At 41.5% G+C, this 13,586-nt stretch overlaps 1 protein-coding gene across 3 annotated transcripts in view; it reads left to right on the top strand.

The window, feature by feature from the left end:
• The window catches only part of IGHMBP2 (immunoglobulin mu DNA binding protein 2), a 77,899-nt gene that overhangs the window by 33,656 nt on the left and 30,657 nt on the right, over positions 1 to 13,586 (top strand). For all 3 annotated transcript variants that reach the window (XR_005225411.2, XM_043547912.1, XM_037899512.2), the window contains 2 exons: positions 1,080 to 1,227; positions 6,408 to 6,582. Coding sequence is in view for 2 of the 3 variants with exons in the window: in XM_043547912.1 (XP_043403847.1) it covers positions 1,080 to 1,227; positions 6,408 to 6,582 (323 nt within the window). In the remaining variant the exon portion in view is untranslated. The remainder of the gene's footprint in view (positions 1 to 1,079; positions 1,228 to 6,407; positions 6,583 to 13,586) is intronic.

Here is a 13,586-nt window from a genome sequence, read left to right as displayed (position 1 = left end):
TCCTTTTACTAACCGTTTTAGTCACACAGGATCCTTCTGCAGAGCAAAATGTAAACATCGATCTACTGAGGCCTTATATTTTCCCATTTCCCCTCTGCTTCCTGCTGTTTTGCAAGAGATGTAATTGGTGTCTGTCTGTCTTAGCCATCTATGGCACCAGTCAGCATAGTATCTATAATCAAAGCCAAGTTTGCTTTTCACCCACTCTCTTCCACAGCAAACAGCTTACTGCTGCAGTTTGAGTGAGTGGAGTTTTTGTAGCCTTTCCAGCTTTCTAATAAGTTTTGACCAGCAAGGAGATAAAATCTTCCAAAGTTGTTTTCCGTTTGGGAGCGCATCATTGCTGTGAGAGGCTGGTGCCCTTCCAAGATGAATTGCAATGGGAGGTGGCTTTGCCAATGCACCACAACCACCAAAGATCAACCATGGATGTTTTAGAAACCTCTGGTTTAATTTTTAAATAGGTGCAACTAAAAAAACCCCTCTCTATTAAAAATATATATATTCTAAATCATTTATAAAAGTGTAAAGGCAGTTGTTAAAAAGTGTAAAGCTGCTGATTGGGCTAGATGAGTGCAAACAACTCATTTAGCCTTACTGTGTGGAGGATACATTGGAACTTTCCAGTCTGTCCTGAGTAAGGGGCAAACTCCTAGTTACAGCTTCCCATGAGCAGAGCAGAGAACAGAGTGTTACTCTAATGGTCTCTCGGTTCCTCCCCTGCCGCCTCCTTGTGCTGGGAAAGGAGTAATGGCTGCAGAAATGAGTAACCAAGATTATTTAGGACAGATCAAGATTAGGCTGTGGATCATGTTTTAAAATTCTAGAGTGTATCCTGCAAACCGTAGTCACATGATAACCATGGGAATAAGGGTTTTAGGGTTGGAGTCATAAGCCTATAGAGCAATCTTGTATTTTTTTTTTTTTTAATGAAGTGTGGTTGAATGAAATTCAGTAAATTGCACTTATACCAGAGATTCTGTTGCTTTCATTGTTAAATGGGCTACTACAAATTTCCTCTAGCAGTCCATTGGACTATAGGCTGTCTTTTTCATCTGGTTTTGATTTCCATTGTGCAGACAAAAACCAAAAAGACCCAGGACAAGGGAGAGAGAAGCCATTTCCGAAATGAGATTAAGGCACTGAGAAAGGAGCTGAAGGAGCGAGAAGAAACTGCTGTGACTGAAATCCTTACCCGGGCTAATGTTGTTCTTGCAACAAATACAGGTTAGACATACTGTTTCCTCTTTTGCCTTTAGAAATGTTAGGTCAAATTAGCTATGATTACAAATAAGGTTGTTTCAACAGAGCTTCATCAGAGACTCAAGTAGCTAAGAGTGATTCTGTAATAGTAAAAGCAATACGCAAAATACTTCTGTCTGGTCATCTACTTTGCTATTAGAATTACTTAGGGTATATCTATACTGCAGTCAAAGGTGTGATTGTGTGTAGACATGCCCAAACTAGCTTTAATCCAACTGGTGCAAGTACCAATAGCAGTAAAGCATGGGCTAGCCACCCGAGGAAGTATCCAAGGTCTCGTGTGGGCTTGTACCAACCCATGCTGAAGCCCATACCTCTCTGACTTCACTGCTATTGTTATTTGCACTAGCTAGAGCAGTGATACTCAGACTGAGGCTCCAGAAGCCACAAGGCTCAGGCACTACAAAGAGATGCAGGATAGTAAAACACTGTGTGATTTAATTATTAACCAATCAGGATGCTTTTACTATGTTATTAACTAATTGTTGAATATTTGGTCAGTCGTTTGTTGTGAAAATAATATATATATATATGTGTAAAAATAGTATATGAAACAATGAATTCACACTACTCTGGCTCTTTTGGGTAATGTTGATTGCAGTGTTCCCTCTAATTTTTTACGTCCATGTGCAGAATTAATTTTTCCTGTGTGGACCAATATGGAGGTGATGTGTGGCGGGGTGGGGCTGAGGGGTTGGGAGTGTGGGAGGGAGCTCAGGGCTGGGGCAGAGGATTGGGGTGCAGGGCAGTGAGGGCTCTGGCTGGGGATGGGGGTTCTGGGGTGGGGCTGGGGATGAGGGGTGTGGGAATGGGCTCAGGGCTGGGGCAGAGGGTTGGGGTGCAGGGGGTGAGGGCTGCAGCTGCAGATGAAGGTTCTGGGGTGGGGCTGGGGATGAGGAGTTCAGGGTGTGGGAGGGGGCTCAGGGCTGGGGCAAAGGGTTGGAGTGTGGGGGTTGAAGGCTCTGCCTGGGGGTGCGGGCTCTGGGATGGGGTGATGGATGAGGGGTTTGGGGTGCGGGCTGCGGCAGGGAGAGAGGACTTGCTGCAGCAGCTTGGGGCCGGGGTGAGAGGAGCCTCTCCCCAGCCACGCAGCTCCAGCTGGGCCAGGCTGGGAGAGGGGCACCTCTCCCTGCCTGCATGGCCTTTGCTAGCCTGCTGCACGGCTGCGCAGCTTAGAGGGAATTTAGGTTGATTGCTAATTTGGCTCCGGAACCACTGAGTTCTGAGTATTACTGAGCTAGAGTAAAGCTCGCTTGTATGTCTACATGTAGTGCAACCATACCTTTAATTGCAGAGTCACCATACGCTTAGATCAGGGGTGGGCAAACTACGGCCCTAAGCCAGCCTGCAAGCTCCCGCTGGGGAGCAGGGTCAGGGGCCGCACCATGCAGCTCCCGGAAGCCACAGCGTGGCCGTGCTCCGGCTCCTACGCACTCCAATGGCCTCCTCTGGCACTCCAATGGGAGCTGCAGGGGTTGTGCCTGCAGATGGGGCAGCATACAGAGCCGCTTGGCAGCACCTCTGTGTAGGAGCCGGAGAAGGGACATGCCACTGCTTCCGGGAGCTGCTTGAGGTAAGCGCCACTCGGAGCCTGCACCCCTCAGCCTCTTCCCACGCCCCAACCCCCTGCCCTAGCCCTGATCCCCCTCCCACTCTCCAAACCCCTTGATCCCAGCCTGGAGCACCCTCCTGCACCCCAAACCTCTCATCCCCTCCCACACCCCAATCCCAATTTTGTGAGCATTCATGGCCCGCCATACAATTTCTATTCCCCGATGTGGCCCTCAGGCCAAAAAGTTTGCCCACCCCTGACTTAGATAGCCAAACTATATGTAATTTAATATCACTCCATGTGGTGGGACTGTATGGTCTGTAATGCCCATGTGTACCCGGGATGGATAGGAGTCTTAGAACTCCTTTTCTCTGCCTTTTCAATTTTAATCTATTTCATTGGTTCTCAGCCTTTTCCCCTATGGAGACCCTCCTCCCTTCTGTCCATTACCTGCTTACCACTGAGCAATATAAGAATGACAGGGTGGTTGCGATTCCCTAACACCTGTTGGGATTGTGACCCAGAGGTGGAGAATCCCGATCTAATTTCTTTGTGTTATCTTCCTTTGTGTTCTATTTAATGTTGATAAAACAAACTAGCGCTGAACCTTCCTACACACACACACTTCGACTATGTTTCTTATTTAGCACATAAGCTCTTTGGGGCAGGGACTGTCCCTTACTACCTGTTTGTACAGGGCCTAGCACAGTGGAGGCATGATCTCATTTGGGGTCTCGGTGCTACAGTAATACATAGAATAAATAATAATGTATGGCCATTGTGATCACAGCTTTATATAACAAAGCAGTTAACGCTGCCATGTAAAGGTAATAAACTATTCTGTGAAAAGTAACATTTGCGGATGTTTCATGACCTAGTTGCAAACATGAGTACCTCTATCGTTTAAAAAAAAAATAAAATGTTTATAAACAACCAAAACCTTGTGAAGTGGCCTAACTCGTTTTATGGACCAACTGCTTGTAAAATGTACTGTTTATATAGCATTGTAAGCGCACAGGGCACTTGACAGAGCTATAAAAGACAAAGGTGCCCTGCTCTGCCAGGCTTAGCATGGACTGGAATGAGCTCGGTAACAGTGATAGGTCAGAGGCAGAAACAGAGAGAGACAGTATTGAAAGCTGAGCTGAGCAAATAGTGGTGCAGGGCTGGGAAAATTCTCACGTAATTATTTTGTTAAATACAAATCTGTTTTCACTTCTATGTGTGACCCTTTTGTGTTCACTTTCCACAAACATTCCAACTTCAGTAATATGAATACTCCTGAAAAGTGAATTTTCAACTTGAATAGTCATCAAAAGTGACTTTCAGACTGCTTTTGCTTGTAAAATGTGCACTTCACATGGTGGTTAAACAGCCAACACAGTATGAACTATGAATTCTATTTTCAATGAGTGACACTTGTTGTCTGAAATTTTTTCACTGTCCTAGTCAGGTCCATAGGTCACATGTTTCTGATTCCTGATGGGATGTTTTATGTAACTGACCAACAGAGTGAGAAATCGGAATGGAATATTCATTTGTACTTGACACAATGTATGCAGTGTTTGTTTAGTCACCCAATTAGGGAACAGAAACGATACCATGTGACTCAGGGAAGTAACATAGGTACTGATCCTGCCAACCACTTATGTGTATGCTTATTTTTAAGCACATAAGCAGTTCCATTGACATCAACGGGACTACTCACATGAAAGTTAAGCACATACTTAAGTGCTTTGCTGGATCAGGGCCCAAGGCATCAAGAAATGCAACCTGCAATTATTTGATCGATAACTATTTGAAGAAAAGTATGAATAATTTCAAATAACAAATATATTGAACAGTTTCACAGGATGGCCATGGACAATTCACGAATAGGAAAATGCCCTAAGAAATCCTTGAAATAAATTATTTGTAGGGAAGTAGTCCCTCAGTTCTAGTTGTAACTGTGTGAAAGAAGTGGGGCTTGACCTCTATCTTTCAATAATAATGGTACTCTCACTCTGCCATCTCAGCTGAGGTTCTCCCTGCAAACTCATGGACCCCTGCTGGCTTGCTAGCTAGTTTTGAAGTCTAAATAACTTGGCTTTGTTAAAAGTCCTTTACAAAACAAGTCAATAAATTACATTAAAAAAAAAAAAAAAACCAACGACCCAATGCAGCCTTGATTTTAGAAAGCTGGGATAGTCACAGCATGGGTAAAACTGGAGGTTCAGATAATTCTGGTTTCCCCAGTTATAGAAAGCCTGCTGGCTTACTCAGAACCATCCAGTTAGCAGGATTTATTCACACAAGCCAGACCTCTCTGCATCTCTCCGCTGCTAAGCTCAGCAGGAGGAGAGCTTAATTACTGCAACCCTGGGAGACATACCTGACCTTTAGTTAAGTGGAGATCAATACATTAGAGTCATACTGTATAGCTAGAATGGTATAGCCCTCTCTACCCGTACAATTGTAGTCTTTCGTTACATATATCTTTTTTGGAGGGGGCTTGGAGCTTGGCAATATATCACATGCCAGGTGCAAATTATACATCCCATGTAACTATAGTGGGTAAGTATATTCTGAAAAAGTTTTGCCTAATAAAAAGAGATTGCACTTAGGCTGACAAACTGTAGCTTGTGTCAGGTGTGTCCAATCTGATCCAAAACTGTACACAGACTGTGGTTTATAAAAGAAGAACTAAATCATGCCTAACCTGAGCTGCATTCCTCAGCCCTAGTACAAGATGTTTTAGAAACCAATCTTTCCCTTGATGAAATTGCTCTGAATAATAAACATACAACAGGTTCCTACATTTTATCTCTCCTCCTCACCCCCTTTTCACCCACTTTCATGAATTATTTCACCAACATTTTCAGTGCCTCAAATCTAGAGCTCTGCGCAATAGAAGTGTAAATTTAATTTAATATTTCGATTGCGGTTATGTCTAGAGACCCTGATTTTAAGGGTTGGGGCCCCGTTGTGCTAGATACTTTACACACTTAATGAAAAGACAGTCCCTACCCCAAATAATTTTATCTGCTCCGTTACACCACGAATGTTCTAAGGTGTGTTTGTGCAGCATTGTTGATAGAATTGGTTTTCCTATCTATGCTACAATATATTCTTGAGAAGACAGGTAGATTAGACAAAGCCTGTTCAGTTTAAGGTCAGAAATTCTTTCCCATAGTACATCATTAAAGGCGACTCTCAAATCTATTTCCCTTCTAGCTTTGGTTGTTTGATGGAGAGGGCAGAAGAAAAGTGAGTGCTTTTGCTCTGCTTTGGTGAGATAGTGGAGCATGTTGTTCTGTGGTTTTAATTATCTGGTTTTATTGTTGTTTTTAAGATGCTCAAGAGGGCATGGGTGTGAATGCCAAAGCAAAAACTGTAACTGTAGCCAGAAACTGGCAAATAGCAAGTCCCTTTTTTTTTTCCCCCACGTGGACTGCAGATTTGAAATTGTGAATTTCTGCAGAGAACCAGCATCTTTGTTACCTGCCTTTAACAGCAATTAATTTGTAAGGGATTTTTTTTAAGAGGTTTGTTTGTGCTCTTATTCTCTCCTACCAAGATGTGTTAATTCTCTTTTGATTTCTCCTTTGATTAGGTGCTTCCTCTGATGGTCCACTGAAGTTACTTCCTGAAAACCACTTTGATCTGGTGGTGATAGATGAATGTGCTCAGGCACTAGAAGCAAGCTGCTGGATACCTCTGCTGAAGGCCAGAAAGTGTATCCTGGCTGGGGATCACAAACAGCTGCCTCCCACAATCATATCTGACAAGTAAGCAGCGTTTCACAGCTTTAGAATCTCCCATTAATTATTCAGGCAGACATTGATAAACGTCCCAAAGATTCATGGTGGACAGCACTTCATTAGAACGAGCTGTTAGGTGTGTATATTACACTGGCTGAATTTAATACACATTCATAGTTCCGTTACAGCAACTTTAACTATGGTCCCTTGTTAAAGATTAATGAGTATACATTGCAGCACGCTCTTTTGTTACATGATGAGACAACACCATGTAATTTTACATGCTGGTGACCAAATAATGTAATACAAGGGCATTACGCCTTTTGTATTATCCTAGATGCACGTATATGGAGCTTCTTGTGGTGATGTGTGAATGCTATAGAACCAAGTAATAAAGGACTTGTAAGATGGTGGCAGGATCTGTGACCTTGCTTAGGGATGCAGTGGTCTTCTGTTGAATTAACCTCTTGGAAGGCATTTGAACGGTGCATTAAGCTGCTGAGTACATTCTGTTGATTCATTGTGGCAGGTGCAGTTTGGTAATTCCACCAAGATGTAGTCCTGACTCTCTGGTCAGAACTAGGGGCCATGACATGGAGATCCTTCAGGAAACTAGAAACAGCCAGGCTTGTAAGGAAAAGTTTATGTGAGGATTATTGTTTGAGTTACCAGTAAATGCAAATCCTAGGAATCTGATAAATTTGACTTCATGTGATATGTATAGACTTCATTTGGAGCTGGGTGGAACATATGTTCAGAGGACCCCATTTTAATGCATGTGGTATATGCAAAGGGGAAGATGGTTGCTTTGGCAGCTTTTACTTTGAATTTCCAGACATTTATGTGACGATAATGTGTCCATTCATTGCATATACCTGGGGTTTAATATAATACATACAAGCGTTTGAGATCTTGAAAGCAAAAGAAAGAATGAAGAGCAAATCAGTCTGATATAGGAACGAGGGAACGAGAAAGAGATCACGGAAGAAAGAGGAGGATCTCTGTAGAGTGTCGTTACAAATTAGCTAACTGAAATGTGGAGCTGGCATAGCGAGCAATAGAGGAAGAACTAGAGGCCTTTTAGGGGAAAGAGAACCACCGACAGCAGCTAGATACATTTTAGTGGAAGGTGTAGTTAGGAGAATGAAAGGAACAGAAAATGGATGTGGCTTTCTTGGGTTTATAATGATGGCATGCCCCATATTTCATGTGCATCAAGTCCCCAGGTAAGCAAAACACTCATGTTTAAAGTTATGCACCTTTAACTTAAGTCTGTTTCTATTCAGCAAAGCACTCAAGCACATGCCTCACTGTTAGTATATGAATAGTCCCATTGTGCTTAAAATTAAGCATCTGCTTAAGTGATTGAGGGAATGGGGCCTTAATCAGCAGTTGAATGGGATTGATCTAAAGCCCTATATAGTCAATTGGAGTCTTTCAGTTGACTTCTGTGGGTGTTGGATTAGGGACAGGTACTAATAAGAGAAATCATGGGAATACACTGTGAGATGAGTTGATGCTGTCCAGACCCCCATCCGGCTCCATCAGAGGATCAAACTTTTCCTTTCCACTGTCTGTAATGGATACTTGCCTGCATCTTTCCATCAATCAAAGTTTAGGTTCCGAAGGATTTAATTTATTGCTTGGCTTTTTTAGTTGCGTTGAATATTTGTTATGAATTACTGCTGGTTTATTGAAAATTAGGTCTAATTTGTGGATCTCTTCCCTGAGAGCCATAAATCACTAGCATAAATTGTCCTTTTAATATCCTTTCCCAATATTGATTTCCTGATATTGCTTCCTACATTGTGTATTGTTATGTTTGCTGATCTTAACATGCGAACCTTAATTTGGTTTTATGCAAGCAATAGCTGTGAGTCTTTTCACTATATATTGCTAGCTAGATGGATGAATGGCCTACCATATACAGAAACATATGCAAGGGAGCTAATTTTGTATCTAGAAATATGTACACTTTTAATGTTAATTATTTGTATTAGAGTAGCACCTAGAGAACCCATCTAAAATCAGGGCCCCGGTACTAGGTTCTGTACATATACCTAGTAATAGACAGTGTCTGACTCATAGAGCTTACACTCTAAATAGACAAAGAAGACTAGAGGGTGGGAGAGAGGAATTAGTATCCCTATTTTACAGATGGGAACTGAGAGGTTAAGTACCAGATTTTCAAAAGTATTTAGGTACCTAAGGATGGAGACAGGTGCTTAGTGGGGTTTACAAAAGCACCAAAGTCGGTTAGGCGCCTAACTCCCTCTGCCATTAATTTATGCGATAGCAAATTTGTATTTCAATTTATAATGAACTAAATGTTCATGGTGGTTACTTTCAATGCTGCTAACTGGTAGGTATGTTTGAATTTTACAAAACTACTGTAGGTAAAGAGCAAAAGATCGAAAATGAAGGCTTCTAGGGAATCGTGCTTAAATTAAGTTAAACAAGTGCATAAATGTTTGCCTACCATTGTATTTTTATTAAAATCTTATTAGTGGCATAAATCTTTGTCACTTCCAAACAACAGTGTTAACAAAAAAAGTTATTTAGACTTTTGATACATTTTAACAAAGCTATTGTGAATGTCTTGATACAAACAGGCGCCAACGTTTTCAAAAATAGGAACCTAGCGCTGGGTTTCTCAGTTCACATTTCGGCACTGAAGGTTGGATTTTCAAAAGCAGCTAGGAGTACAAGTCCCACAGATTTCACACCTTGAAGAAGGGGCATAGCTTGGTTGAAACATTTCAGGTATTGTGACTTGTGGAACTTTTAGTGTATTGGAAAGAGGAGTTGGTTACAAATATAGTACAGGCTCTTTGCTTCTCGGTTTTGTGTTGTGGTATTCTCGCTGTTAATGAGGACCTGGATTTGTCTAATATACATGAGCATTTTCAGTGTGAGACATCTTAGCAGGAAAAAAAAATCCCTATGTAAAATCTGAAATTCTGCTAACAGTTGGGAAACAAATTAAAGAAACAAGTACAAAAAAACCCCAAAACACTTCAGAAATTTAAGCCTATAAAATGGTAAGAAAATAGAGAACTAACAACATATAAATAAAAAGTCTGATTTAAATGAACAATTCATTTAATTTTTGAAAATAATCATAATGTAAATAAAAGATTTGATTTAATTTTTTTTTTATAAATCATGATTTTTATTGACCCTGTCAAAGGGTTTGCTTGGCCTATCTCTCCATACTGCTGATTAGAGTATCTGGCTTTGTGTGATGGATTTAGGCACTCTCTCTTATTAGTTCATGCGTTCTTTTTCCTTATTAAATTCTGTCATTGTGGTTCCATGCTTATTTATTTAAAATATTAATGCAATCGTAGGCCTGCTAAGAGGAAGCAATGCGAGTTATTATGCACACAGCCGCAATTATAAAATGACAATACATACAGCATGTGCTTTAAGAACAATTACATGGCAGAGGAGATCCGCAGCTGGTGTAAATCGCCATGGCTCCAAGCGAGTTATGACAGTTTACACCTGCTGAGGATCTGTTCCTGTAATTTCAAAAAGTGTCTTGAGTCACTGCACCTTTTTAAAAACATGAAAGGACTAGGCACTTGTTGCATCACAACCTGAGTAAGGGAGCTAATTCCATAACGTGGCAGCCAAAAGAAGCAAAATGCATATCTATAACCTGACTTAAATTTCAGAATAGCAAAAACCTCCTATTATAGACGTCCAGAGGATAGAACAACTCAAAGCAGGCTGCTAAGAGATCATTATAAATAAGGTTAAAGCAGCACATCATCTTGGAGCAATAGGTTCTGATTTGAACATAAATCTTGAGAGGCTGTTATGCAGCACATCCAAATCTCAGACAAACTAGCAGATCTCCCAGCACTAGCCTTGTAGTCAGCTATTGGCAAAAGGAGTTAGTGAGTAACTGAGAAGCCTGGCTGGAACCTTGGAATTCTAGTCTCAGCTTTTGCTGTTGTCTTGCTTTGTGAGCTTGTTGGCCAAGTGTTTTTGTGCCTCTGTGCCTCAGTTTCCCCCTATGTAAAATGGGGATAGGGATGCTTAAGTACATTAGAGAAGTATTAGAAGGATTAATTGTTTAGGGCCAGATAATGAGCTCCTCACTCCCAGCCACGAGCAGTTACATGACTGCATAGTCCCACTGACTTCAGTGGTACTGATTGTGTGAGCAACTGCTTACGAGTGAGAGCGACAGGTTTGCAATCTGGGCCTTCCAGTTTTCTGTCAAATATTGAAGTGCTGCATAAGTGCTATGCATTAGTATTAAAACCTGTCTGAAATAACTTCAACGCATTTAAATATCTTGGTTTTAATTGTAGAAGCACTTTTTATGGACATCAGAATTCAGATCAGACTACGAAGCATCCTGAATAGTGGAGGTTGTTTTACTGGACAGAGCTGCATCATTAGGAAATTTTCAAACACCGTCACTTGTTTAAATAATTTGGGCCAAATTATTAACATACCATTACCAAGCACATTGCTCTCTGAATGAATTGGTCAGATCCTCAGCTGGTGTAAGTTGCCATAGCGCCTTTGACTTCAGTGGAACTATGCTGATTTACACTAGCTGAAAATCTTGAAAACTACTGACATCTTTCAAGGCGTGCAACTGTAACAAGATACTTAGCCAGCTTGGGGTGTTTACAGGTGCTTCAGCTTCACATTTCACCCTGCACCCATGGCATGCGGGTACCCTGCTATATATAACTGCACTATTTCTCATGCACTCATTTCAGTTCCAACACAGCAGGCAGAACCAAGATTAGAACCCAAGTCTCCAGGCGGTCAGCCCAGTGCCCTAGCCACTCGGCAACACTGCCTCACCCAATGGATGAGTGGTCCTCCAAAGTTTTCATATTGCAGCTCACCGAAGGTGAGGATCCTCTCATAGACCCACCCTCCTACTCCATGTCTCACACCTTCCCTAGGGCTGGGTTACACGAAAAAGTAATAAGGCTATTTGACGGTGACAAGATAAAGCTGAACTGCCTTTCGTGTCATGAGTGCATTGGTTTGGGCGTATTCCCCAAATTTTGTATCTGTGCTGTTCACTTTGCTCCCACCTGTCCCTTAGACCTTGAGTCTTTCAGCTGCCCCTCTCTGATCCCTGAGCTCCAGTAATACTGACTTCCTCTGTCTCATGACTGCCGGTGCCAAGAGCCTTCTCTAGCTCTGGTTATCTGAGAGGAGACGTCTTTCTACTTCATCAAGACTCCAGCTATTTGCAAATGCTCTTGGAAATTTGTGTTTGCTCCCTTGCCTGGATGTCTTTAATGTGTCTCTCCCTCTGCTTTGAGTTTTTGTTTAACTTTGCAATGAATCCTTCATGATTTTCACCATTTGCCCCTTCCTGGCCCTGTGTTTACATGTTATGATGTTTAATTTTCCCCCACTCCCTCAGTTGCGCTATTTTGCTAATTAGTTGTTGCAAAGTCTCCAAGTGCCAAGCTGTTGACTTTTATTTTAAGGGAGTTTTGTAGCATCTTCATGCTTTTTTTTAAAGCTCTTACAGTACAAATAATTGGATTCTGCAAGAATAAGAAAGGGAAGGGATGGGTGGAAGCCAAATATCTGGTTTTCGACCTTAATGGCACCCTCGTAAACAACTCTGCAGTAAAATCTGTTGTTATAACAGCTTCTTGTGGACCTATATCCAAGTCTTCTGAATTAGAAGCTTTAGCACTATTTGGATGCTGTGGTACCCAGTGTCCCTCTTTAGGTTCAATAGATTTAAAATAAAACAGAGCAGAGAGAATGTGTCTCTAAATCAATATTGTTAACAGATTTACATCTCTCAAGTTACCAGTAAATTATGCTCCAAGGAGTTTACTGTATTAAAACCATTGTTCAAGGCATCTTCAGTGCTCTGTAGATCAGTAACCCCCGAGCTTTTCAGACAGGATACCAACTGTGAGCTTGAGCTGGTACCCAGGAGTATAGCTGCTGGTGCAAGGAGTCACATTGACTTCAGCCCACTTGGAGGATCAGATTTACAGAGGGAAAGAACTAATTATTTTGTCTAGTGGGTGCTTCGAAAAATAAATCAGATGTTTTAAATAGCTTCTTTTCATCAGGCTTCAAAATAATATAATTGTGCTCCAAATGTATTAGCTATTGCATTTAACTAGGAGGGTTATCAATCCAATCTCTGTCAGCTAATCCAATATAGCTACTGGACTCTACTCACATCTTTATCCTTTACAAACAAATGCTGACAAAGGGTTTTGGGGTTTTTTTTAATCTGTAATGGAAAAGATTTAGAAGGCATTTAAAAGAAATATTCAGCATTACGCAATTATATCTCCAGTAAAAACAGACAACACTAATTTAGTATTTTTGTTACCACAAGATTCTTTGCATCACTTCCACATCTCATTTTAGCAAATTGAAATGGTGTCTAGCAGCCTGTAGATTCAACTGCTTTGCAAACAATGCCAAGATTTGAGCGGAATGCTGATTCTCAAGATGGTGGAATGGTGGACTTTGCCTTGACCGGAGTGGCCCATTAGTTGTAGCCACAGGAAGAACATTACAGCAGTACAGCACCTTGCACAGTGGGGTTACCAGTAGGATCAGATTTACAAAGTACAGGTTTTAATTGTCATATGTGAGCAGAAATGTAGGCTTAATAAAATATGTAAGCATCATGACCCACGGTATGCCTTGCGACACTGCCCCCTTTAGCAGTACAAATAAACCTCAGTACTGGGAGTGTTGATTGTATGGTGTTCACACCTAAGAGCTCCACAGAAGGACATTAGATTATATCGAAGACTGTTGTCATGATGTATGGAATCAGCCTTACTTAAGCAGGCAGCCTTTATTAAATGAAACTCTCTACAGCTGCAGACACAAACAAACGGGCTTCTACACAGCTTGTGTTCCAGCTGTGTCTCCATTGCTTATCAGGGACCATTTCCTCCCTGGAACACTATATAGCACACAGGGGCAATTGCCCAGGTAGACTATACAGTACATATTCTAGTGCTTTCTCCAGTTGAAATTTAAGGGCTAGATTTTTG

The sequence above is a fragment of the Chelonia mydas genome, chromosome 6, assembly GCF_015237465.2.
Source record: "Chelonia mydas isolate rCheMyd1 chromosome 6, rCheMyd1.pri.v2, whole genome shotgun sequence".
Classification (NCBI taxonomy): Eukaryota; Metazoa; Chordata; order Testudines; family Cheloniidae; genus Chelonia; species Chelonia mydas.
This window is presented reverse-complemented; position numbering and strand designations above follow the sequence as displayed.